Source organism: Nomascus leucogenys, chromosome 19, assembly GCF_006542625.1.
Source record: "Nomascus leucogenys isolate Asia chromosome 19, Asia_NLE_v1, whole genome shotgun sequence".
Taxonomy (NCBI): Eukaryota; Metazoa; Chordata; class Mammalia; order Primates; family Hylobatidae; genus Nomascus; species Nomascus leucogenys.
Window position 1 is genome coordinate 58,331,158 of NC_044399.1, and position 25,287 is coordinate 58,356,444.

The window sequence follows — 25,287 nt, forward strand, 5'->3', positions numbered from 1 at the left end:
AGGATCACCTGAGCCCGAGAGGTCAAGGCTGCAGTGAGCCATGGCTGTGCCACTGCATGCCACACTGGGTGATAGAATGAAACCTTATCTCAAAATAAAATAAAATAATAAAGCATATTGGAGCAAGTGGTATAATTTCTAGGGCTAAGTCTCAGCCAGCTGCCAGCCACCATGGGCCTTAACTCAGGACAGGGTTTCGTCCCTATCATTCACACTATGAAGAAAGAGTACCCCAGAGCAGATGTTCCCCAATTACCCTGGGATTCCTGGTCTACAGGATAATGGGGGCCTGAGCTGACACTCTTAAGTGCTCAACACCTAACAACCTGTGACTTTTCAAAAACAGAAGTCTAGAGATGTGATCACCCCACATATTTGCACGGTTTTCCGAGCCCTTTCCTGCTCATGATCTCATCCAACCACCCTGACAACCTTAGCCATACATTTAATTGGTTCTTTGAAGGTTTCTGGGTTTCCAGAGTCAACCTGTTCATACAAAATACCCCAAGGAAGGGATAGCACCTTATACTTTTATTGGCTCACAGCTTGGCAAGAGTTAGCAGCTGGCTGAGAATTAGGCCCTGAGAAGGAAACAGGATCAGGAGGGACTGGGAAGGGGTCAAAAGGGAAAAGAAGAATGAGATGGGGAGGTAGACATGCCCCGATGCCCTCCCAGAAGCCCGCCTCAGTTTTGCAGAAAGAGGTTCTACGTAAGCAGAAAGAAGTTCCCAGCTCCCCCAGCCCCCCTGCCACCCCTACCAGCAGAAAAACCAACTTTACCCATGAGGGCCAAAGGTACAGAGGAACAGAAGAAAAAGAGAAGAAAAAGGAGAGATGGGAAGACAGAATAAACCAACCATCGGAGGCTCTTCAATCTTAATTCATTTTATTCTACAAAATGCTACTCAACTGAAAGTGGAAATGCTAACCCCCCTCCCCCAAAAAAATCGCAAGGGAAAGAAGTTTTAATATGTTCTTTCTTCCATAGCAGCAAGCTTTTTCTAACAAGCTTTCTTTAGTGCAAATACTGTAGGCTTGTATTACATACAGTAAAACAACAAAAAAACAACAACAAAAAACACCACCGGAAAGGCTTCCAAACAAAGCTACTCCTCAATTTTCAAAACTATACAAAGATTTTGAGCTTGCGGTTCTGCCTGGAAGGTCTATTTAGGAGACTCTCCAACGGGACCATTTCACCATTACTTTAAAAAAAAAAAAGTGCCCAGAAAGGTAATTAAATTCCCCATAGAGCCATATGAACCATATACAACTTGTTTGCCTCCAGAGTCTTACAGCTGACTTTACTCCACGTCATTAACATATCTCAAATACAGATGCACAAAGCTTATTTTCTACTATACACCAAAATACTATATACATACACATCTCCCACGGCAGAAAAGACACCCTGATACCCTACTCTTTATACAAAGTCAAATATTTTCTTCCTCAAAATCAAGTAAACACAAACTAAAATAAATGGAATAAACTTTTAATCATACAGAGAAAATAATTTTTGAGAATCAGGACAGGATCTTCCACTGTGTTCTCTTACAATGTAGATGTCTTGGCGACCACTGTCCCCAGAGGAATGAAAATCCACCTTTAAAAACAGAACCTTTTTATACAGTTTATACAGCACAAATCACAAATCACTTTAGAAACAAAAATGCGTTATCCTAAATTAAAAAAAAAAAAAGGAAGTGAGAAGAGAGAGAGGAACGGAGTATTTTAATGCTATCAGTTTCTATTCAGGCTTGATACAACATAAAGAAGATGTAAACATTTAAAATAAATAATAAAATAAATGTCAATTTCTTCTCCCCCTCCCTTTCCCATAACCCTCTCAAAATTTGATCCAGCCCCTCCCGAACATGTCGTCAAGCATTGGATAAATTAAACCCCTTGGTTGATGTATGGCCAAAACACTAGAAGCATAAGAAGATGCCAGATTCATAGTGGGATGACTGGGTTTCCTTTTAAAAAGTTACAGGACACAGGCACGCCTGGAAATGTATACACACATGCGCACGCACACAGCCCAACCTGATAAATAGTGAGATGCTGGCTTTTAAGATGAATGCCAAAACAACTCAACAAGCAGAAGGTAGCAAAGACCCCTTAAGTTTTTTAAAGAAAGTTCACACATCACATATCCTATTGGTCCCCAAATTCTCTCAGGACTTGGGTTACCCCTCTGACCATCTGAGGAGTGCACAGGAGCACATGGTGGGGTAGAAGGGGAAGTATGGAGTGGGAGAATATTATAGGGGATAAGTCCTTGAGAACAAACATCAGACTGAAGGCAATCTTACCTTGGATCTTGAAGACAGTCCTTCTCACCTCTAAGTGTTTCTGTTTATCCATTACTTAGGGGCCTCTTATAAAGAGATGTCCTCATCCCTTAGTCTCATCCTAACGAGGATCTATATAAAAGCGCCTAACACAGTGCCTGGCACATAGTAGGTGTATTATTTTCCTTCCTAAAGGGGGCACAAAGATGTCCGATCAGGAAAGGAAATCGACCTGAAAGTTAAATGGCGAGATTGCATTTGCACTGTTGGTCCATCAAGGAAAAGAGAAAAAGTCCCAGTGCTCCAGACAATTCAACCACACTTGGAATCAAGTGAGAGCAGAGGGAGATTCCTCTCCCCAAAGCCTGAGAAAGAGAAGCAGCAGCCCCAGATGGCACTTGACTTTGAGATGCTTGTGTGACACACCTGGCCCCCAACACAGGCAGAATGATGTTTGACTTGGAAAACCTCCCCAGTGAATTCTCCGCTTGGAGCCGGCTCCAGCAATTTCCTAAGCCTCAGCCGGGATCTCCTCTCCTTCCTGTGCCAGCAGCTTCCCCATTCAACTGGCCAGGGAGAGGACTATTCGCAGAAAAGACTGGCCAGGAGGCCAAGAGGACAGTGTGTTTTACACCAGCTGATCAAAGTGCCTGCCCTGTGCCGTCCCAGAGCTGCCTGCAGCCCAATCGGAGTCCACACCTCCGAGCTGCCTCGCGAGTGGAGCCACGAGAAGCACAGAAGTTTCTAACCCAAACACAAAGGCAGCCCCAATGCAGCCAATGCAGCTGTTCCCATAGCTGGAGCCATGGAGGTGTCTGGTGATTTTGGAACAAGGATGTGTGTGTGTATGAGAGAGAGAACTTGGAGGGCAAGCCATAAGGAATTAAAACTCAGGATATGCTCATGACTGAGGTGTGAATATTCAGTCTTCCCCAAATCAAATCACCTCTGACTTTGGGGAAGCTGAACAACCTCCTATGACAAAGCCTGGGTGTCTTCACAGGGAACGTAGCTCAGAGTCCTCTTACAGTCCTGTGTGTTGGCTGGACATTTGCCTTCTGCTGGTCCCAACACCAACACAGCTTGAAATCTGAACTGAAGGCAAGTTGTGCCTCAGGAATTTGTCCAGCCTGGCCACAAATCAGGCTGTGACCTGCACGGGGATCTTTGCTGCACAAAGTGGGGTATAAGGGGGCTTTTAGAAATAAAAGACAAGAAAGCAGCTTCATTTAAGAAATACCTATATGCACAAAAAAGAAAATAGCTCCCACCTGGCTACAAATACCACTTGAGATGATTACCCCTGTGAGAGCTGAGTGCACCCCAGTTTTCTTTGCCCATCTCCTGCTACTCCTGGCTCATTCTGCTGCTTGGATTCATCTCAAGCCAGAAACCCAACTGCCCAATCTTCTTAGAAGGGTCCTTCCCAGAGCCCCTGGGAAACCGGGAGGGCGGCATCACAGCCAAGGGATGCAGGAAATAACATTTTTAAAGTATTTTAAACAAAATCCTTTTTCTTTGAAACTCTCCTTTCTGCATCACTTGTACATGTCACTTCCAGTCCCACTGGCCCATGTACTTTAAGCATACGGCTGTTCCACTCTGTGTGTCTAGTGCACAAAAGCTGGTCATGTTCATGAAATAACATGCGAGGGAACAGCTGTGTGAATGTGTCACTGCGTTCTCCACGGGGGATCTTAATTGATCTTTCAAACGAGGATACTGTGACCTCTAGAGCTGAATCCCCAGCAGCAGAGTCTTTGCAGAGCACAAGCCCCACAGAGGCTGGTTCTGGCCAGGAGCTACTCCCTGGATTCCTGTCAAGGCCCTGCTGGACAAGAAACTCGGCAGGAGCCATACCCTGGGAAGAAAAGGCTCAGAGGGGTGGGCAGCAGGGACCCTGCTGAGCTGTGCTCCTGCTGGAGGTCAGGGGGACCCTTCCCCAACCCCGTGAAAGGCGGCAGCTCTCCTGCAGTGGGAAGCAAAACATCCTATCTCCAATTCCAGCAGCCAGAAAGATTCAACAGACAACCAGGAATGGCGCATGAGCCACAAGCCACAGCGACAGCTCAGGCCAGCTGCTCACAGCTTGCTTGCTGCCTGGGCCAGAAGAGCGCACTGGGGTGGGGACAGGGGAGTGTAAAAGAGAAAGCATTTGATCCAGCAGGTGGCAGATGATCACAGAGGGCAGGAAAGGCCCGGCGCCCTGCGGGGAAGTGAGCAGCCAGGACAGGCTGAGCGGGTGCTGGGGCAGCAGCTGCTGCAGACGCCACTCCAGTGATGGCCTCCCGCCTCCCTCCCCTGCCTCTCCATCCTCAGCAAATGCTTCTTTGAGGCTTGGGGAGGGGCTGCCTGGCAGCAATCTGGGGAAGGTTCAGGCCCACGCTCATTAAATCTCTGTGGGTGGCGTCACCCTGAGAGCCAGGGTGGGGGAAAGGCGGAGCCCGGCAGGGACTTGGAGTATAATGTGTGGCTCCTAGGGAGGGACGCCTCCCTGGTCTGGAGAGAAGGGTCCAGGGGCAGAATGGCAAGGCAGTAATTACAGGAGACGCCCTACTCAAGACACCAGGCGAAGGGAAGCTGGCTAGGACACCCGTGTGGCTTTGTTGGCATTATTCCTGGCCTGGTAATTAGGCGTTTGGCAAACCCAACCTGTGCCCCACTGTCTCACTCACACCCTGTCTTCTGGCCAGGTCGCTCCTCCAGAAGCTGTCTCCGAAGGTGGGCAGGAAGGGTCCTCTGAGCCTCCCAGTGATGGCAGCATCTCCTTGAGAGCTCAGGGAGCCCCGCTGGGAGTTCTGGAGATGGTGACTGGGAGGCGTCAGGGTAGGGAAGGCTCTGTATTGCACTTTGTCCCCTTCTGGACAAGTCAGCCCCAGCAGAAGAGTCACCTGCTGCCCCATCTCCAGAAATGAAGAGCTTTAATATTCAGACCACCCAGATGAAATGTCGTGGCAAATTTGATAAAAACCAAGAGGGAGTGAAACTGATGCTGGGGGAGGGAAGGGGCAAGTCGAGGGAAGGTGAAACCAAAAGGCACTGAGCATGCGTGGTGGGGCAGGGAAGGACACCATCACTCCAGAGACAGTATGGTAACAAAGGGACAGGAATGGTCCAGGCCAGCTTCAGGCTCTTCAGAAGCCAGAGAGATGTCCAAGTCTACCAAACCGAGTTCTCCAAGACTTTTCAAGAAATGGGATTTGCTTGCAAGATGAATGAGGGACGAGGTCCCATGGCTTCCAAGAGATCAACCCAAGTCTTCCAATACTCACTGCCAGGTCCCACCTGGGTCCCCCAGAGCCAGGAAGCTCCCTGGCAGGTCCCCCTCTTGCCCTCACGACCCTGGAACGCTTGAAGGTGCTGGTCCCTGGGAAGGAGGAGCGAGCAGGACCCCGTCCGGAGCTGGGGAGGGAGGTGCGCTGGGTTACAGAGCCAGCAGAGTGGGGGAGTTCAAGGAGTCTGATGACTGGTCCCCGCTGCTACTGCTTCTGCGGTGAGCCTTGGAGCAGGACTCAGAGGGAGATGCAGGTGATTCCTGCTCCAGGACGCTAGGATAGGTGAAGACGAGGTTCGAGGTGCCCGGAGTGACAGCAGGTGTGGAGGTCACCACGATGGGGGTGTGCAGGGGCTCCTCGCCGTAGAAGCCCCCAGCAATGCTGATGGGCTTGATGACAGAGCGCTGGGCCTTGTCCAGCCCCGCCGATGAGGACGAGGGGCTGTCCTCTTCCAGGGGCTCCTGTTTCACCACTACAGCGCCCACCGCGCCACCCCCGCTGCGCATGGGCTGTAGCCCAGGGGCTGGGGGCGATCGGCGCTCATCGGGGCTAATCTTGCACACTGGGCCGTGAGCCACCAACATGAACTCCAGCTTCTCCTTCTCCTTCTGCAGCTCAGCGATCTCCTTCTGCAGGCCTGACTTCTCCTCCTCCAGCTCCTCTGTCTCCTGCCACGGAAAGAGAGGGATGTGAGGGACAGCAACCTGCCAGGGACCAATCTAGGCAGGAAAGAGAAAACCAGTAATGTCCTCAGACACTGTGAGAGCAGAGGCTCACACACCTAACCACAGACCCCAATGGTCTGAGTCTCTCGGTCACCTGGAGGCTCAAGATTCCTTTCATTTCCAAAGAAGGAAAGTCAGCTTGGAGAGGGGGTAAGACAACAACTGCAGCTGCCATAACCCAGCACCTACTTCGTGCAGGGCACTGTGTTAAGCATTTCAGAGATGATCTCAGTCAATCTTCCAGGAGTTTTTAGAAGCAGATGTTATCATCACCCCATTTTGCAGATGAGGAAACTGAGGTTCAGAGGGGTTCCGTTAATTTTCCAAAGTCACCGAGCTAGCAGGTGGGGTAGCCCAGATTTGATTCCCAATGTATCTGACTCCAGGGTCTATGTGCTACTACTATGTTCTGTGGCCTTGGTGCCAGGACTGCCCCCTCGGTACCCCTGAGGAGTGAGTACTGCAGAGATCTGCATGGAGAAGGGGGCACAGAACACAGCTCTACCCACCTCTCTCCTTCTCTTACTCCCCAACCGCATGCCAGCCCACCTGTGGATGGATAAACGCTAAGCCCTAGGCTGCTAGAGAGTGGAGACTTTGTCATGCATACTGCTGTATCCCTCACGCCTAGAAGGCTTCTCAGAAGTGCTCAGCAAATCCCTGTGGGATTATCACAGCCTCTCCTCCCTTTTTTCGCTCCAATTTCTTTTTTTTTTTTTTTTTGAGATGGAGTCTCACTCTGTCTTACCCAGGCTGGAATGCAGTGGCATGATCTTGGCTCACTGCAGCCTCTGCCTCCTGGGTTCAAGCTATTCTCCTGTCTCAGCCTCCTGAGTAGCTGAGACTACAGGCACCTGCCACCACACCCGGCTAATTTTGTATTTTTCATAGAGATGGGGTTTCACCACATCGGCCAGGCTGGTCTTGAACTTCTGACCTCAGGTGATCCGCCCGCCTCAGCCTCCCAAAGTGCTGGGATTACAGGCATGAGCCACGGCGCCCGGCCTTTTGCTCCAACTTCTTAAGCACATATTTCAGGACTCCCAGAACCCTCAGAGAACATTTGGTTCAGCCACCATGCTTGACACAGAAGTAACGTGACAGCCTGAGAGGGCCTGTGAGGATGCCAGGATCACCCCACGAGGAGCTCAGCCCCCTTCTTTCATCCCCAGCCAGAGAAGCAGAGGCAAGCAAGTGCACGTGGAGGGGCCGCTGTGGGAGGGGAAGAGGTGTGTGTCACCAGCCTCCTCCCCACGTTTTCCCTAACATGGATTCCTGTTCATCAGTGAGGACATACGGGCAAGGGCTTCGTTCAGCAGAGTACAGCATATTCCGGAGTGAAAAACAGTTTCCGTCTGTCTCAAGGGTCTGACGAACGTCATGAGCTTCTGAGAGGCTTCCTGTGGAGGATGTGGCTCAGGGGCCTGGGTGGCTGGGTCAGAGGGCGGGGGGGCAGGGGAGTAGGGTGTGAGGCCTCTTGGAGGAGGGGAGGAAAGTAGAGGAGCCTCAGGGGGCAGGGCTATTCTGGGGCGGGTGGTGAGGAGCGCCACATGGGGCACAGCTCCTTGAAGTGCCAATCAGAGAAAGGTTAGTGGTGGGAGGGCCTGCTGAGGAAGTGGATTGTGGATCTGCCTCACCTGGGAATGAAGAATTCCCACTCATCCTCCCCGGCTCTAACACCTCCGAGGGACATTACTACAGGCATCACAGAATTCACGCAATTCAATTCATTCAACACCCCAGAGTGAGGGCTGCAGGACAGAGAAAGACAAGCCTAAGCGGGTGGATGGTACCTGGGAACATTAACTCAAGTGAGGGGATGGGCCAGGCATAGTGGCTCACGCCTGTAATCCCAGCACTCTGGGAGGCCAAGGCAGGCAGATCACCCGAGGTCAGGAGTTCAAGACCAGCCTGGCCAACATGGTGAAACCCTGTCTCTACTAGAAATACAAAAATTAGCCGGGCATGGTGGCAGGCACCTGTAATACCCGCTAGTTGGGAGGCTGAGGCAGGAGAATTGCTTGAACCCAAAAGGCAGAGGTTGCAGTGGGCTGAGATCATACCACTGCACTCCAGCCTGGGCGACAAGAGTGAAACTCCATCTCAAAAAAATTATAATACAAAAAAAAAGTGAGGGGATGTTTTCCAAAGCCCCATCCTGGGCAGTCACTGTGAGGACCACTGACAGAGTCTCTCTCATCTCCTCACTCTGAAAGCATTCCACTGGGGAGAGTCAACACTGGCTCGGGGCTTCCTCCACACAGCACACGGCCCTTCCTGCAGGGCTAGGCTCTGAAGGGAGTTACGTGACGTTGGTCAGGTCAAGCTTAACAGAGGGAAGGGCAGGGCTGTGGGTCCCCAGGTCTGGCAATTAGGCGGCACGGGAGAGTGACTCACAAGAGCAGCATGCAGTACCATGGCCACAGCTCTGAGTTCATGATAGAGGTGGGGAACCCGCCTGCCCATAAAGGAAATGAGAAAACCCCAAGAAAATACAACCCGGCTGCCACGTGACCCATCTCCATCAAGACCTCTCCCTGGCCCAACCCAGAGTGCTTAGGCCAGGCTGGGCCACTCCTGGTGGCGGCAGGCATGGGAGCGGCTGGAACCTTGGGAAGCAGCCCTGGATGGGGCAGGTCTGGACCTGCCCTGGCTCCCACCCTCCACCATCCCTCACCCAGGAGCCCCCACAGTTCTGTGAGCAGAGAACACTCATGTGCTGCGTAAAAAACGTGGCTAGCACCCCCACAGAAAGTTGTTCATTTCTTCCCTCTGGGCCCTGGCTGGTGCTAAACGCCACCTCCCTCCCTCTCCTTTTTCAGTCAACACAATGCTGACCCATGTGTCCAAAGGAAGGAAAGCTCTATCTCCACTGACTCATCTGTAGGGCACTTGTGGGTAAGGAGACAGCTGTGGGAGAGAGGATCAGGACCCCCGGGGCTCTCACTCCAGCCCACCCAGAGGTGCTCCCACCCTACGCAGAGTTCCTCACCGCCTGCAGCTTCTCTGTCAGCTCCCGGCGTCGGTTCCGGCACTTGGCTGCAGCCAGCTTGTTCCTCTCCCGCCGGATGCGACGCTTCTCCTCCTCTTCAGGAGACAGCTAGAGGCCAAAGCCAAGGATCACGATTAGAACAGAGACAATGGTTCACAGCATTTTAAAAAAACTGTATTTTAAGTAAGGCAAGAAGCCCTTCTGGAAATGCAGAAAGGAGCAGGAAGGGGAAGAGGAGCATGGCTGGACTCAGAGGCCCCAGAACATGTGGATCCCTGATGTCTGGCTGCCTGGGAGGGCTCTTTGAGCTGAATCTGCCCCGGAAGGTGATGTCCAAGTTTAAAGTCCATGTTTAAACAGGACAGCAATGGGTCAGAGATTCACCGGCCCAGGCATGATGGCAGCACCTGTCACATCAGCCCTGATTCAGTGCCCAGGCCAGAGACAAGGAGCTAGGGATGCTTTTCCAAGAGTCCCCTCCTGCCAGCCAGGCGTGGCCCCACCCACTTAAGCAGCTTCTTCCAAACCCTGGCAAATTACTCCTCCCATCACTCTGCCTGCTCTGCAAGCCTCATTATCCCCATTTTGTTAAGTAGCTAGGCCTGGAGTCCTCACACAGGTAAGAACCACCCAGGGGGGAATGTTTTGTTGCTGATGGGAGGGCCAAGAGTGCCACTCCACTCCCGATTTCCTCTGCCAATCCCAGGGTGCCAGCTGCTCACGGTTCAACCCCAGGTACTCCCCCACATGCCTGGTACAGTGCTAAGTTGGACAGGACATGCAAAAGGAAGAGGAGCCCCCGGCAGGTAAAATCCTGCTGCCCACCATATCCGTCCACTCAACAAGTGAGTACCCGGTTCCATGTGCAAGATGCAGTTCTAGGGGCTTGGGATTTATCTGCGAACCAAACAAAGGAAGATTCCCCTGCAAAGAGCTTAGGGTCTAGCTTCTTCCAGTGAGACAGTTAGGAACTTGTCACTCACACCAGAAAGCATGAACTCTGCTCTACTGAGCAGGGCAAAGGCTCTGGTTCCACAGAGCCCTGCAGAGCTGTGACCCCAGTGCCTCTCTCAGGCAGAGGTGACACAAGGAGACGGCTGTGGGCCAAAGCAGAAAGCAACGCAAAGGGAAAGACCACCCATTCAGTTATCAAACATTGACTGCACACCTACTAAGTGCCCGGTGCTACGCTAGGAGCTTAGAAGATCTCAAGGGGAATAAGACCTGGGTCAGCTCTCACTGGACACCTGGGGGCAAAATCAAAGCTACTTTTGGAGGAGCAGGGAGAAGCTACCCCAAGGAGGGATACTGCCTGGACTTCAGGTCACCCCATGAAGGAAAGTGCCACCGTCCTGGTTGGGTCCAAGTCAGAGTCCCACAATGCTCCCTTTAGCCCTGGAGGTCTGTTGCTGTGATGTTTTGAACAGCAAAGAGAGGATAATCATCACGGCACCAGAGAGGACAATCCCATGCCTGTCACACAGAGAGGAGGCCACAGCCCGGCTGAGGTCACGAGGCCATTTGGCAAGGCCCTGAATACTTGCTGCTCCTAAACCTGTCTTGTCTTGAGCCCGGCAGAATTGCCAAGAAAGCCTTATGGCCCTGCTGCAGGCCTGGGTTTAGGGCTCACCACTGAAAGGGCCACCAGGGCTCCCCTTAAGGCCCAGGAAGCCCCCTAGATCCCTCGCTAATGAGGGGCAGAAAAGAAGGAGGCTGGCCTTGACCCACTTCAAGCCCTCCTTCCCCCTTGGCTGCTTCTGGACAACTTTTGGCCTCCTGACTGACCTAGAAGTCTCTCCCCTGACTGGTGAGGTGTGGGGCAACTTGTGGGAGCTGTCGACATAGGAAGTGTTCAGGGGTGGTGAGATCAACATGGTTCCAGCTTGAGTGTGTCAGCTGCACCACGTACCCACCCACAAGCCACACACACCCTCCACTCCCCACCTCCTCAGAGTCGCTGCCACAGGGCACAGGGGGAACCTCCCAGGCGGGCTCCAGAGGAGGCCTATGAGGCACCAGGCCGGCTCCGGAGGCAGGCTCTTCCCTAGCAGGGAGGCTGGGGGAGGCTGGGGACGGCCGGAGTAAGCTTCACAGCAAAGCCCTGAGGGCTGGGAACTTGAACAGCCAAAGTTCTAGGCTGCCACTGCCCAGGCCTCCTCAAAGCTGCTGGGAGATGTGTGAATTCCCAACTGATGTGGGATAAAATGCTCCTTATTCTCTCCCTCCCTCCCTCTCAAAAAAGGAAGGAAACTCTCCAGACAGATTGTATGAGGCACGCCTAGGTGGTGTGGTGGGAAAACCACAGGGCTAAAGGTCAGGAGAAGTGGGTTCCAGTGCTGGCTCTGCCACTAATTCACTGTGAGACTCTAACAGGGCCCTTCACCTTTTTGGGTCTCCGTTTCCTTGTCTATAAAATGGGTATAAAGGGAAAATGAGAAAATTAGGTGAGGTAGGCCCAGAAGAGAATGGAGAGCGTGGCTGGGCGCGGTGGCTCACGCCTGTAATCCCAACACTTTGAGAAGCTGAGGCGGGCGGATCACCTGAGGTCAGAAGTTCGAGACCAGCCTGGCCAACATGGCAAAATCCCATCTCTACTAAAAGTACAAAAAAATTAGCAAGGCATGGTGGTGCATGCCTGTAATCCCAGCTACTTAGGAGGCTGAGGCAGGAGAATTGCTTGAACCGGGGAGGCGGAGGAGGTTGCAGTGAGCCAAGATCGTGCCACTGCACTCTAGCCTGGGCGACAGAGCAGGACTCCATTTAAAAAAAAAAAAAAAAAAGCGAATGGAGAGCATTCAGCACATCCTCAGGCTTTGTGGTCCTGCTAGCCCCAAAGAGTCCCTGGCAAGCCTGGCTCTCACTCAGGATCACTTATATCCCAGAAGAGTCCAGCTCATCAGTGAGTATAAGGCTTTGCACCTTGGATTCCGTGAAGGAAGCATATTTATAAAGGTCATTATAAGCATGGCTACTGCAATATTTACAACTGCAATTATAGAAAGCAACTGTGAGGAGGATACTGGCCACTTGCTCCAGCAGCAGAGGCCCAACATGCAGCTGTGAATCCATTACAGTGTCTAGCAGACACACCTCCCCAAGTGGCTCTGCACCATGGTTCCGCCATTAACAGAACAAACCAACAAGTAGTGGACACAAGACTCAGCTTTGTCCTTGGAGGAGCAGAGCTCCTGAGAAAGCTTCCAGTTTCTTGGTGTGGTGATCCCTGTAATTCCAAGTATCCTGGGGTCTGGATCTACCCTGACCCACTGGGAACCATGTTTGAAAGGTCCATATATTGGAACATTGTGGCCCTGGGGATCACAGAGTGAAGATGGACAGTGGTTGAAATGAGGAAGGGTTCCAAGGCTGTCACTGGAATAGTTTCCCAGGATAACAATTCATTTGAAAAAGGGATTCCATTGCTAAAGTATTTTTCCCTTTCCTGGGCTCAGGGTGGCATAGCCTTGGAGAAAGAATACTGCATAGGGGGTCCAGGGAACTGGGATCTAGCCTAGACTTCCCCACTCACTGGCCGAGTGGCCACACACAGGTATGTCTGGCCCTTGCTTGTATCATCTGACGTGGGGGAGAGATGGGGCTCTCTGAGGCTTTATCCCATTCTTTCTGGAATTATGCATGATTCTGATTTCCCTTCCCAAGACCAGGGGACTTGGCCCTGCCCTGGCTCACTGCTGATCCAGGCAATGAGCCTCTTGAGTATTAGGTAGGTGCTGCCTAAATAGCAGAGCCCCCATTCCCCATTTTCTGGCTTCCCTCCCCAGCCAAGTTAATTCTTTCTCAAAGCTGAGCCCCTTGAAGAGAAAAGGGCTGATGTCTGGCCTCCCCTGCCTCATCCTCCTGTCTGTTCATGCCACTAAACAGACTCCTAAGGCCCCAGAGTTACTGCACCGCTGGAACATGCATTCCAGGCCCTTGAAATGGGCTCCTGCTCAGAGTTGGAGGCCTAGAACACTGAGGAGGAATGGCAAGTCGTGGGCAGTACCAACCCAGAGCTTGACCCCGTAGGTCTGCTGGGTGCCTGGCCTGCACTAGACCCTGGGAGACAGCTAAGGGATAATCCTAAAAAGCTCACAGCCAGGGTTCATTGGCTGCTTGTCCCATGGCCCTTTTGCCAAGGATCAGAGAAGGATCCTGCTGTGGGCAGGTCGTAATGGTCCTTCCCATCTGTAGCCAAGTCCTGGCTTGCAGGGACCATGATCCCCATTTTGTGGTAAGATGACAGAGCCAGCCTGAGTCTTGGCTCTCCAGCTCGGCCTCCAGTGAGGGGGATGACGTGCTCTTCAACCCCTAGCTCCCTTGTCTCCCCTGCTCTCAGAACATTAACCCTACCAGTCTGCAGAAAAACGTTCTGTGTTTCTGGGGCTCTGAAAGTCACTGACGTGGCTCCTTCCCACTGGTCTGAGCTGTACCTGCTCATCTCTCCTCCTGCGGCCCACGGTGGTGCCAATGGTCTTGATCACGCCGGGTCTTGGGAGGGCCATGTGTCCAGGGACAGAGGCCAGGCCCGGCAGGGGGCTGTAGGGGTGTGAGCGAGGGTACGGGTTGGACATGGAGGTGATCACTGTGGGCTGCACCATCCACTGCAGGTCCTGGCTGGTTGTGATGGCGTTGATGGTGGGGATGAAGGCACTGCCTGAGCCAGGCATATCTACACGGAATTTCTGAAATGAGGAAAAAAAAATACAAATGAGCCAATACATACTAAGCTGAACAGGATACTTAATAATAATTGAACAGAGCTGAGGCAAAAACCAGCATAGAGCAGGGTCAGTGTTTGGAGGGCAAGGTCAGGACCCCAGGTGGGCCTGAACAAGTCCTGTGTATCCAAGACTCAAGGCGGGAATCTTAACTATGCCTGGGGCTTCACGTCGGATCTGCTCCCTGACTGGGGTCCTGAGAACTCCATCCCCAGGTGGCTCAGTGAGGATACTGTGATATTCCAAATGACTTCCAAGATAGATGTGGTCCCCAGCACTCACACTCGGCAGGCCCTCTTGGCAGCTCTCCAGGATACACAACTGCAGGATGTGGCACCTGGGTCTCTTAAGCCTCTGAGTCACCTGCCAACTGTTTCTCAGGGTACCGGCTCAGGACACCTTGAAGGGATTTGCACACCAGTAGCTTTGGACCAACAAAGATCAGCAAGGGAGCATACTGTGTCTGCCTTTGTCACTTTCCAAAGAGGTTCAGGACAGAGCTATGACTCCATCAGGGCACAGCCAGGTCCATGAAAAGATGTCCTCTAACCCATGAGACTAACAAGTAGTGGCATTTGCAGCCAGACATCCCTTGCTGTCCTTGTCCCTCCTCCCTTCCCATCATCAGCATCTTGCTTGGGGCAGACCAGCTGAGTGTGTCTCTCTACCCAGCTACATAGGCACTGATCTATGTTCACAGATGTTTCTGTGGGAAACTCTGGTGCTGCTAGTGCAGTTTTCTCCCCGCTTCTTAATTTATGCCCAGACCACGTTGCAGAGCTCTCTGGAACATGCTGCAGGAAGCATTCTATTTAAAATATAAGATGATGACAGAGTATAGAAACTAAAATGGGCTGTGCTCCTTAGCAGCTGGTCTTGACCTTTCTCCAAGGCAGCTACTGGAAACTGGAAGAAGCGGGAAGGAGAGAAGAGCCCCCTACTTCCAGCTTTTCAGAGGCAAGTTCCCCTAATGGAACCTGGGTGAACCTTCATCTTCCGATGACTCCTGTGTCCATATAAAGCTTCTCCAAGTAGTTTCTTCCCCACTTAAAGACTGGGTGAGATGATGACAATAGCTAACACTTCCTGGGCACTTACTAAATGTCAGACACCATGTCTTACCTAGATTATCTCACCAATTCTCCCTCTGAGTGAAGAATGACCATTAGCTCCATTTTAGGGACAGAAATTCAGGCTTAGTGAGATTAAGTAACATATCCAAGGCCACATTGCTAATAAGCAGCGGGGTCAGGATTCAAACCCAGTCCAGCCCGACAAAGAGGCCAGAGCCCCTGAACACAGTGGTATACAAGCTCCTTTGCCATTGCTTCTTTCTTCCTCAAAATCCTGCCCTAAGTGCTGGTTATCCACCCCCCACTTCCCTCAGACAGAGTGTCAGGTCATCCCCTATAGACCTCCCCTCTCACCAAGAAGGTCCCACAGGTCTGTGTGGCCCCGAATGGAACCCCACTATCATTAGCATGGATGCTGTAGAACCCTCCCTATGCTGGTCCAATCAGACTAACTAGGATAGAAGTATTCGCAGCAATGGAAGCTGGCACCACCATTGTCTTTGCCTTGTCACAACATCAGGGTTCCTGCTGTGTAAATAACGCAGAGTACCTCACTACAGCTGACAGAGCTGGAGACCCCTTCTTGCTCAATTCCCTGCTATCTGCCTGACCCCAGTCTGTATGGTGGAATGGCTGCCTCACCTCCCAGACCACCTCCGGGGCCCAGGCCAAGGGCTTCAGTGAAGAGAGCTGCCAGCACAATGGATTCTGGGATTCTGGAGGAAAGTTACCCAGTGCAATGGATTCTGGGGTTTGGGAGGAGAGCTGCCTAAAGCAATTGGTTCTAGGATTCTGGAGGAAAGTTACCCAGTGCAATGCATTCTGGGATTCGGGAGGAGAGCTACCTAGAGCAATGGGTTCTGGGATTCTGGAGGAAAGCTACCCAGCGCAATGCATTCTGGGATTTGGGAGGAGAGCTGCACAGAGCAATGAGTTCTGGGATTCTGGAGGAAAGTTACCCAGCGCAATGCATTCTGACATTCAAGAGGAGAGCTGCACAGAACAATGGGTTCTGGGATTCTGGAGGAAAGTCACCGGTGCAATGCATTCTGGGATTCAGGAGGAGAGCTGCCTAGAGCAATGGGTTCTGGGATTCTGGAGGAAAGTTACCCAGCGCAATGCATTCTGGGATTCTGGAGGACAGCTGCCTGGAGCAATGGGTTCCAGGATTCTGGAGAAAAGTTACCTAGTACAATGGATTCTGGGATCCCGTGAAGAGAGCTGCCCAGGGTGATAGATTCTGAGTTGCATTTCTGAAGGCAAAGAAAAGTGGGCTTTTTATCAGGCGCTGACTGAAAAGCAGCAGGTGTGTGCATGTGAAAGAGGGAAGAGTGCAGTGAACAGGAAAGCATCCAAGTGGGAAATGATCTTCAAGGAGGAAAAATGGCCAATTGGGGCTGGGCTGTGAGTAGGCAGAGTCGTGAGAACAGCAGGCATGGCTGAGTGTGTGTAGAAGCACCAAGTCCCAGACAGCTATTTTTTTCCTGAGCTGCTGGATGGGAGGGGCGGGCAGTCAGCCCTGCACTCAGGGTCAGGAGGCATGGGGTTGAGGCCTGGCTTAGCCACTGAGTGCCTTGCCCTGGGCTCAAGGACTCAATTCCATGGATGTAAAGGGGAATACTCATCAAACTCACTGCACTGTCATGAGGATTAAATAAGTAGCTACTTGTAATCACAGGCTATAAAAGCACGCCAGTGGTTCTCAACCCTGGCTACGCATTAGAATATTCCAAGGAGCTTGTAAAAAACATACTAATGTCAGAGCCTCGCCATTAGACCTCTAAAATAATTGGTTTGGGGCAGGGCTCTGATAAGCCTTTTTTTTTTTTTTTTTTTTTAACTCCCAAGGAGATTCTGTTGTGCAGCCAGGGTTGAGAAACATTGCTCCAAACCAATGGAAGGTCACCATCACCACCACCATCATCATTAGATGTGCCTGTGTACTCTGCACAGGAGGCTCCGGGGAGAAGTGCCAGCTTCCCACTCCTGGGAAGCACCCAACTTTTAAATTCCATTTCTCTCCCCAAGCCAGGTTCTGGGTTTGAAATGCACCTGAGGCATTCAGCACAATGGTTTGATATGACCCCCTCCTCCACGGGGAAGCTGTCAGCTTTCCTTTTAGGAAAGCACCTAAGAAAGTCACTTCTCATTCCAACAAATAAAAGTGCTCCCGCTTTAGGCTTGGGGAACCCAGCAGAAAATCTGAAGCAAAGCTGAGGGACAAAGATCCCTTCAGAATAAGTGGATGCCTATTAGCCCCTCTGAGGCCCTCCAGTCCACCCGCTCTGGAGGGCAGGTCCGTGGTGTGTGCTCCCTGGTATACATCAGCCGGATTCCTCGCAGCAATGGCTTGGTCTAGACAAAACAAGACAGCAATAAAAACCAGCCAGGAGGTAATGACTGCCTCTGAAACGCATGTACACCTTGTTTCAGACAGGAGGCAAAGCCATCTGGATAATACACTGGCTCTAAACTGCAAGGAAAACAATGTCCCATCCCCAGAGGGGCCCGGGGCTCTGATAAAGAAGGCTTTTGACTCCAAGAGGAGCCTCTCTGGGAGACACACAAAAGTTTCAATTAGATCTGGCAGATGGGTCTTGTCTCAACTCCCAACATGCTATTCAGAAACGTGTTATTCAGAAACGTGTTATTCAGAAACGTGTTATTCAGACACTGGGGTAGGAGAGAAGAGGTGAAGTTAGGAGTTTGTGCTCCCAGAAGTTAGCCTAGCATTCTTCTATGCCAATAGACCCAAGAATAAGCCAAATGTCACACTGGAGATAAATCGTGGTTCTCTATGGACGAGTGAACACTAAACACAAACCAAGATAGAGCTGCTCAGCTGGGGGCTACAGGGCAGTTTCAGACCTGCTGCAGTGCCAGGAGTGTGCTGGGAGTGATGGGATCAGGAGAGGTAACCCAAAACCTCACTCGGCCGCCTGGGGCTGTGTCGCCAACATGTCCTCCTCTAGGACACTTTGAAGATGCTGGATGCCTATGTAGCATTCCAGCCTGGCAAAGCCTCCAAATATTTCACTGTGTCACCCTGTCAACTGCAGGGTGGGCAAGAATGCCTATAAAAGGATATAGTGGTCCCCATCCACCTCCTAGAGCAGAGTTTAGCAAACTTTTGCTGTGAAGAGTCAGACAGCAAATATTTTAGGCTTGGTGGGCTATACGGTCTTGGCTGCAACTCAATTCTGCCACTGCAGTGCGAAAGCAGCCCTAGATAACATGTAAACAAATAGGCACGACTGTGCCACTGAATCTTATTTAGAAAAATACTCAGGCCATAGTTTGCCAACCGCTGTCCCAGAGGTTCATTCTCATCTCCCATGCTCAGGCTGGAGGGAAACGAATACAGAAGAAATAAGAAAGCAAAAAGTCAGAACTGAGATGTTCCTCCAACCCAGGTAGCCGAGGAGATGGGCTCTCACTCATCAGCTTGAACCTCCAGACCCTGAGCCGACGTTCAAACCCTTACAAGCCTTGTGGTCTTTGGGCATGGAAATTCCCATCACCCTGCTGTACCCTGTTGCTAGGGTGCCACGGGGCTGCTTAGGAAGGATGCGTGTGCTGCTTCCACTGCCAATGAGAAAGACGGCCGAAAACACGGACCCTCTAGGGCCACCAAACCTCAGCAGGTCAGAGAAGTTCACCCCACAACAGTTGCTGATTTGGGAAAACTGCCTCCTGAGACTCTACTGGAGCCTTGGCTTCAGCTATGAACCCATGGCTTTTTGCTGACAGGTATTGGAACTAGGGTTTGGGCCCCTACAGGCCCGGATGGGGCCGAGGGCTTATCCCAGAGATGCGTGAGCGGACAGAACTGGTATGTGAGATGGAAGTCAGGGTTGGGGTTCTTGGCCCAGCCCCTTGGCCAGGCAATTCTCCATCAGATAGATTTTTGTCTGGGTTATCAAGCATTCAAGCCATGAAGCCCTGTGGACTCTGTAACCTGCCTTGCCAGGCAAGCAGGTACGATTGAGTGTAACTGGGAAGGGACTGGGTTCTTTCCCTTTAAGAATCCTTTCTTTAGATTCCCAGGATGGAAAAGGGACAATTCCAACATCCTAGAAGATTGGCTCCCGAGAACAGAAAAGGATAAGGGCACAATCTGTCTCATACTTCCCATCACATCCCCACTGAGGTCCAGTTTAACGCAAATACTCTGTATTTTTACTGAACCTGGGATGTTCCCCAAAGCCTTCCATAAGGAATGTAACCAGTCTTCACAGGTTCTGCGTTGAACATCACTTTGACCTCTGACCTTTCATTCCTCTCTGAAGAAATACCACTATGTCACAATGGAAACTGTTGCTAATAAGTTGTGATTTCCCAAAGCGTTACAGTTTATAAACGCTCTCTTAGGTGACTCGCCTCCCTTTAGCCTCCACGCTTTCCTGGGTTCCCTTGAAAGAGTTACTCTATCCTCCTCCACCTGGCTGCCTGCCAGGGGGAAGAGAAGCAGGGAGGGAAAGAAACAGAAAGAGAAGGCCTTAGCCCTCCTCCAGGTTCCCCAGCTGCTTCCCTGCCAGGGCCCTTTTGGCCAGAAGCGCCACTCCAAAGCACTGGGGAATTCACTCCACTATTCTGTAGGCCCCTTTGGAGCCCCCACAGCTCCCCAGCGGCTCTGTACTCCATGGGAATGACATGTCCTCTCATCCTCCCTTAAAGCCACAGGAAGGTGAGCCTAGGAAAGTCTCACTGCCACGGGACAGGGCCGAGAGACCAGGTGGGCCAGGAGAAATCTTATACCTTCCCTCTCTGGCCCAGGGAGCGGAGAAGGGATAGAATTACCAGATGGGGTTTGGAACAGATATATTTGCCTCAGTCAGGGCAGCTGCTGTCATTTTGAAATACTGTGGCCACCAAAAGACACCACATACAACATAGATGAGACATATCCACAAAGTAATGATGCTATTTTTTTGTTTCAACAAATAGACCAGAACGTTCGTCTCCTTCTCACAACCAGTATCTTTATTCTATCTAACAAGTGAGAAAAAAAAATCCAAGTTATTGACGGCAAAGGTGCCTGCTTTGGTGTCCTTTGTCGTGGGCGTGCTCTCCCAGGTAGACTTTAGAGGCCTGCAGGACACGGGGTCACACCCTACTTTGGACTCAGCCTGATCATCCAGACTTGTATGTCAAACTCGGCTCCAAAGAGGCTTTTGGTAATTTCCAAATATCAAATTCACCCTTCAAAGGACAAAGATTTGTTAGCAGGGAGGATTTTCAAAAGAATACACTGAAAGCAACTGCAAAAGAGGGGGTACTGCAAAACCTTTCTGAGTCTAAGCATAGCCGCAGCATTCAGATAAGCATTTAGTCTCCTCAAGGAAAAAACAAGGAAGGGGATGACAGTGATTTGGATGAATAAGTTCTGCTGTGTTTGTATTAAGATAGAGAAGAAAAAAACAAGTCTCCCAATTTTACCCTCACCTTGAATAATAAGACAGGCAGAAGCAGAAATAGGTAGTGGAAATGCACTCAGCATTTTGGATAGGAAAATTCAAATGCCATTCAGACAATACATGACTGCTATTTCACCCCATTCCCTTTGATGAAAAAGTGAAGCTGACTTCCACCATCAAGAATCAGCGGAACAGACAAATTCTTGGGATAACATTTTGTTTGATCCTAATCTACAACATCTGTAAGATCAAGGGGGAAAAAAAAAGCACCCAGACCCTTAATCTATGCCTCCCACATTCCCACCAACTGAACAAGCCCCCTCCTAATATAAGCACATAGGAAAACATGCCTTTGGAACTTGAAAAAACTGGAAGGCACCCTAATGAACAGACAGACATCAAAATAGGAAAAGAAAAAAGCAATCCTTTTTTTTTTATTTTTTTTTATTATACTTTAAGTTCTAGGGTTACTTGTGCACAACGAAAAAGCCCTCCTTTTTTAACCAGGTTTTATTTAGAACAAAACAAAAAAGAAACTCAAAGTCAAGTAGTTCCTAGTTAACCACGGTTAAATATGTGGCATTTATTTGTCCCTCATTAAAAAGAAAAAGCATCCTAAGAATTCCAAACTCACCAATTTAACACTCTCTGGGACTGGAAAAATACATTCCCAAGATAGTTTCCCTAAAAATTTCCCGTAGAGGGCACTAGAGAGGTATGATTGAGGCTGGCTTGGGAATCACAGTCATTTCTGGTAAAACTTCTTTGATGTGAGGAATGTCCCAGTCTGGTACAGTTGGCAAAAGTTCACTCTGGGGAATTTTGTGTGTGTGTGTGTGTGTGTGTGTGTGTGTGTGTGTGTGTGTGTGTCTTGGGAAGGGGTGGTTGAGGAAGAAGAGTGCTAGTCTGGTATTCCTCAACTCCAAAAAGGAAATACTGCCTTTGATTTATTTTCACAAGTTATCTGAGAAACAAATAGCAGCCTTGGAAAAGTTCTAGGTCTTGTTTTTGTTTTGTTTTTTCATTAAAAGGGGGCCCAGCTGATGAAAACAAGTTATGAAATGACCTATGTTTGTGTAACTGGCTGGATTGCGTAATGCTCAGGCCCTGAAACCGTAATAGTCAAGCAGCCAGGCAGGGCATATATCTGGGAGATGTTTTCCTAGGAAAGTTAGGAGAGAAAAAACAACAGCAAAAAGAAAAATCCAAGAAGGGGAGGTGTGTGCAACGGTTACTGACAAAACAAAATCACCAATGACCAACCTTTGAGATTAAAACTATAACTGGAACAGGAAATATTTTTCATGCCTCAAGTTCCTGCCATATATAAGAACAGAGACTGTAACAAAGACTAGTCTGCTCCCCCCAACCCCAAAGTCACTGGAGCTCATGGTCATGTGTTAAGATCCAGCTTCATGAAGCTAGAGGGGACGAGAAAGCTCTGGGTTGAAGAACTAGCAACAAACTGATCAGGAATATTGGACCCCCAAAAGAGAGACCTGAAAAAAATAAAATTCACTTCCCCAAAGAAAAACCAGAGAACTGTCTCACATGGATCGGTCCACTGAGATGCCATAAAAGAGAAAGGCCCATCCACTAACTGCCGGGAAAGTCTTCCAGTAAAGGAAGCTGAGAGAAATAAAGTGATTACAGGTTTTATCTGGTATGTAGTAAAGTTACCTTGAGCCCAAGATCGGGCAAGGTCATAGCACAGACTTGTAAAGGAACAAAAGCCTCTGAGGTCAGTCCTTAGGACCACAGAACAATTTTGTTCACAGTTGGAGCAATGACAGAAAAATCCACCCCGTTCCTCCTCGTCCCCCACCCAACCACCACCACACCAAGGAGCGGACAGGCCAAGAAACTAGTCTCAAGTGGCATTACCTTGCCAATCCCTCCGGTCTGAAAGGCGCCTCACACACTGCCGGGCCGAATGGGCAGGCGTCTATGCGAGAACCCCGTGCACTGGTTATTGCTAATTGCAAAATCCTCATGTGTTACAGCATGCTAGGAATTAGCCAACAGATGCTTTTTGCTTCGGTAATGAGGCCCTATTACACTCTGCTGGACTGAGTTCTCTTCCTTCTTCCTAGCACTGGTTTCCTGTCTGATTTTCTTCCAAAACCGGGAATTGCCTCCGCTCACATCCTGGGCTCAAAGCCCTAGTGACACAGATTATTCAGTTGGGGCACTGATGTCCGGTCTGACTTCCCTCCAGGCCCCAAGGTCTATGCTAAACCAGGCAGTGAGATTGTAAAACTCCAATGATCACTGCCAAAGACACATTCGGGAAAAGAACAGAGAAGAAATCAAAAGATCCCTTCCTGATTTCAGGGAGGAGGAGACAGACAGCCGTTTGGGGTTTGTTGAACGGGAGAGGGAGGGAGTGGGTACAGACTTCGACCTATTCCCTCATGATGTTTACACTCAATACAAACCACTAGCGGGGCTGGGAAGCAAACATAATCAACAACTTTTCGGATTTTAAACTCATCACCTTGGTGCTCATTACGAAGGGTGCATTGACTGCACCCTCAATGAACAGACTAGGCTGTCTCTACTGTGGGTGCTTATAGGAGCACCATGGGAGGCAGAGGGAAGACAGAAAAGCCATTTTGGGGACTCACCAGGTATAGGAAATCACTTTGGAACAAGGGACCCCCCCATCAGATCCAAAAGAGAGCCATGTTCCAAAATTCTTTCCAGCTGAGTCCACCCTCCCTGGAAGCCCACCCCAGCCCCTTCTAGAGGCCAAGGCCACCTTCTTATGGAGCATCCCTTGCTGCAGCCAACTGTGCTAGACTCCACAGATGCTGACCACGGTGGGCTTCATGTTGTATTGGGCCTGCGTTAACCCAGCTCTCTCTCGAGACAGAGCGGGTGGGGGAGCTGCAGCAGAGGGCAGGCACGCCATCAGCACCCCCCGCCAACAGCACCTTCCTGGTATTTATAAACACAGAGATCACACGCACAATCCCTCCAGTGCAAACCAGTCCGGCTGCTTTAGAAACAAGTTGTTTTCTGCTTCCAGAACCACCCAGGAGCCTGCGTGATGTCTCTTCCCCCACCCGACCCCCTCTTCTCTCTGCCGGTCTCCTTGCTCCAGGTACCCCCAGACCCTCAAGGTGCTCCTTCGTTCCTGGGGGGCAGTGCAGCCTCCTGTCCCTGACCCTTACAGAAGACAGGTGGGCGGGCAGGCAGGCAGGCAGGCAGGGGCACACAGGCGGCATGAGCCAACCAAGGCTGGCTTCTTCCTTCCTGACCTTCGCACCTGATTCCCAGAGCGGCAGCCCTCGCCCTCGCTCCAGATTACCTGAAGGAGTCCAACCATGTTTCTGGGTCCCCAACCCCTTTCAGAAAGGAGCTAAGACTGCTGGAGAACGGGGAGGAGAGAGAGAAGGCTTTCCTGAAGGAATAGGGTCCCAGGATGTCGAGAGGTGCCAGTGGGTGCAAAGATTTTCTTGTCTGTCCACCCAGAGAGAAGACGCGGGGCGGGGGCGGGGGTGGGGGGGGGGCGGACACTGGGGAGGGGGAGTGGTTCTTGGAGGGAGGTAACAGGCTCCTGGTAGGGGGCCTACAATTCCAGGAGTTTATCTGGGTAAAATATAATGTGGGAGGAAAAGGGCATGTTGCCTCTTCAAGCCCACTCCCCAATCCCCTAGTTTAAAAGGGGGTGGGGGAGAAGGGGAGGACGAAAATCCAGAACTTACAACGCTGGCCCGTAGGTATTTTCTCGCCAAGAAAAGGAAAAGAAAGCAAAAGAGGCCGTGGCGGCGAGAGGAGGGCAGGGGTCCGCCCGCGCCGCCAGGTGCACCGGGGCCCGCACCTACCTGCTGGCCGCCGCCGCCGCCGCTGGAGTAGGACTCGGCGTGCGCAGGAGAGCCGCTGCTGCCCCGGGACGAGGTGTCAAAGTTCCCGGGATAATCCTGGTACATGATCCGCGGTGGGGGCCGGAGAGGAAACAGGGTGTTTTTCTTCCCCCGCCCTCGCCGCGGCCGCGCACCGGCTGCTGCGCGCTCGTTCGTCCGCCGGCCGCGCCGCGGGCTCCGGGCTTCGCTCCTGGGTTTCTCCCCCACCGCGGCGGGCGAGGACAGGGAGGCAGCGACACCTCAGGAACAGCGTCCCCCGAGCGTCTCTTACAGCACTTCTTTCCGGCTCTGCGAGCGCCGCGGGACCAGTTGTCCACCCGATCCCTCCCTCTAAAAAGTCGGCGCGTCTCTCGGTCCCTCCCCTGCGCGCGCCCTCCCGCCCCCGCGCGCAGCCGGAGCTCAGCGGGGACCCACGGTCCAATCAAAAATTGGAAATTAAAAAAGACTAGGAGCCCAGCGAACCTGGCCTGCAAGCCCCGGGGACCCCCGATTTCAGACAGGGCCAAAAAGGCGGAAAGAAAAGCTGTCCGCTGGGAGAAACTTCTGTTTCTTCCTTTTAGAAAAGGAGGCGGAGGATAAACTTCCCGTGGCCGACTCGCCGCCGGAGTTTCGGGGCGGCTCGGATACTTCACTAGGAGAAGGCGGCGTGCGCCCGTCCCGCGGCCTCGAGCGCGCCAGGGGGACAGCGGCTCGTGGGGCTCAAGTAGAGCTGGCGCTGAGAGGGACGCGGCTCCGCTCCCCGCTCCGGCGCCCAGACCTGCACCCCTTTCCCGGCGCCCGCTCCCGGACGGGCCCGCCTCGCCCGGCCGCGCCTCTCCCTCTCCCTCTCTCTCCCTCTTTCTGTCCCCGCCGAGCGCCGCTCGTTCGCTCGCTCGCTGGTTCGCTCGGAGCCCTAGCGCTCTGCCCGAGATGAGTCACTAC

The 25,287-nt window shown here is 51.5% G+C and overlaps 1 protein-coding gene across 1 annotated transcript; it reads right to left on the minus strand.

Annotated features, from left to right (window-relative positions):
* Positions 1-869: 869 nt before the first annotated feature.
* On the minus strand, positions 870-25,287 carry FOSL2 (FOS like 2, AP-1 transcription factor subunit). Its single transcript, XM_003262668.4, has 4 exons — positions 24,328-25,287; positions 13,720-13,971; positions 9,290-9,397; positions 870-6,240 (listed from the first exon to the last, which is right to left on the minus strand). The coding sequence occupies exons 1-4, from the start codon at positions 24,430-24,432 to the stop codon at positions 5,722-5,724; spliced, it is 984 nt and encodes a 327-aa protein (XP_003262716.1). The 5' UTR covers positions 24,433-25,287; the 3' UTR covers positions 870-5,721.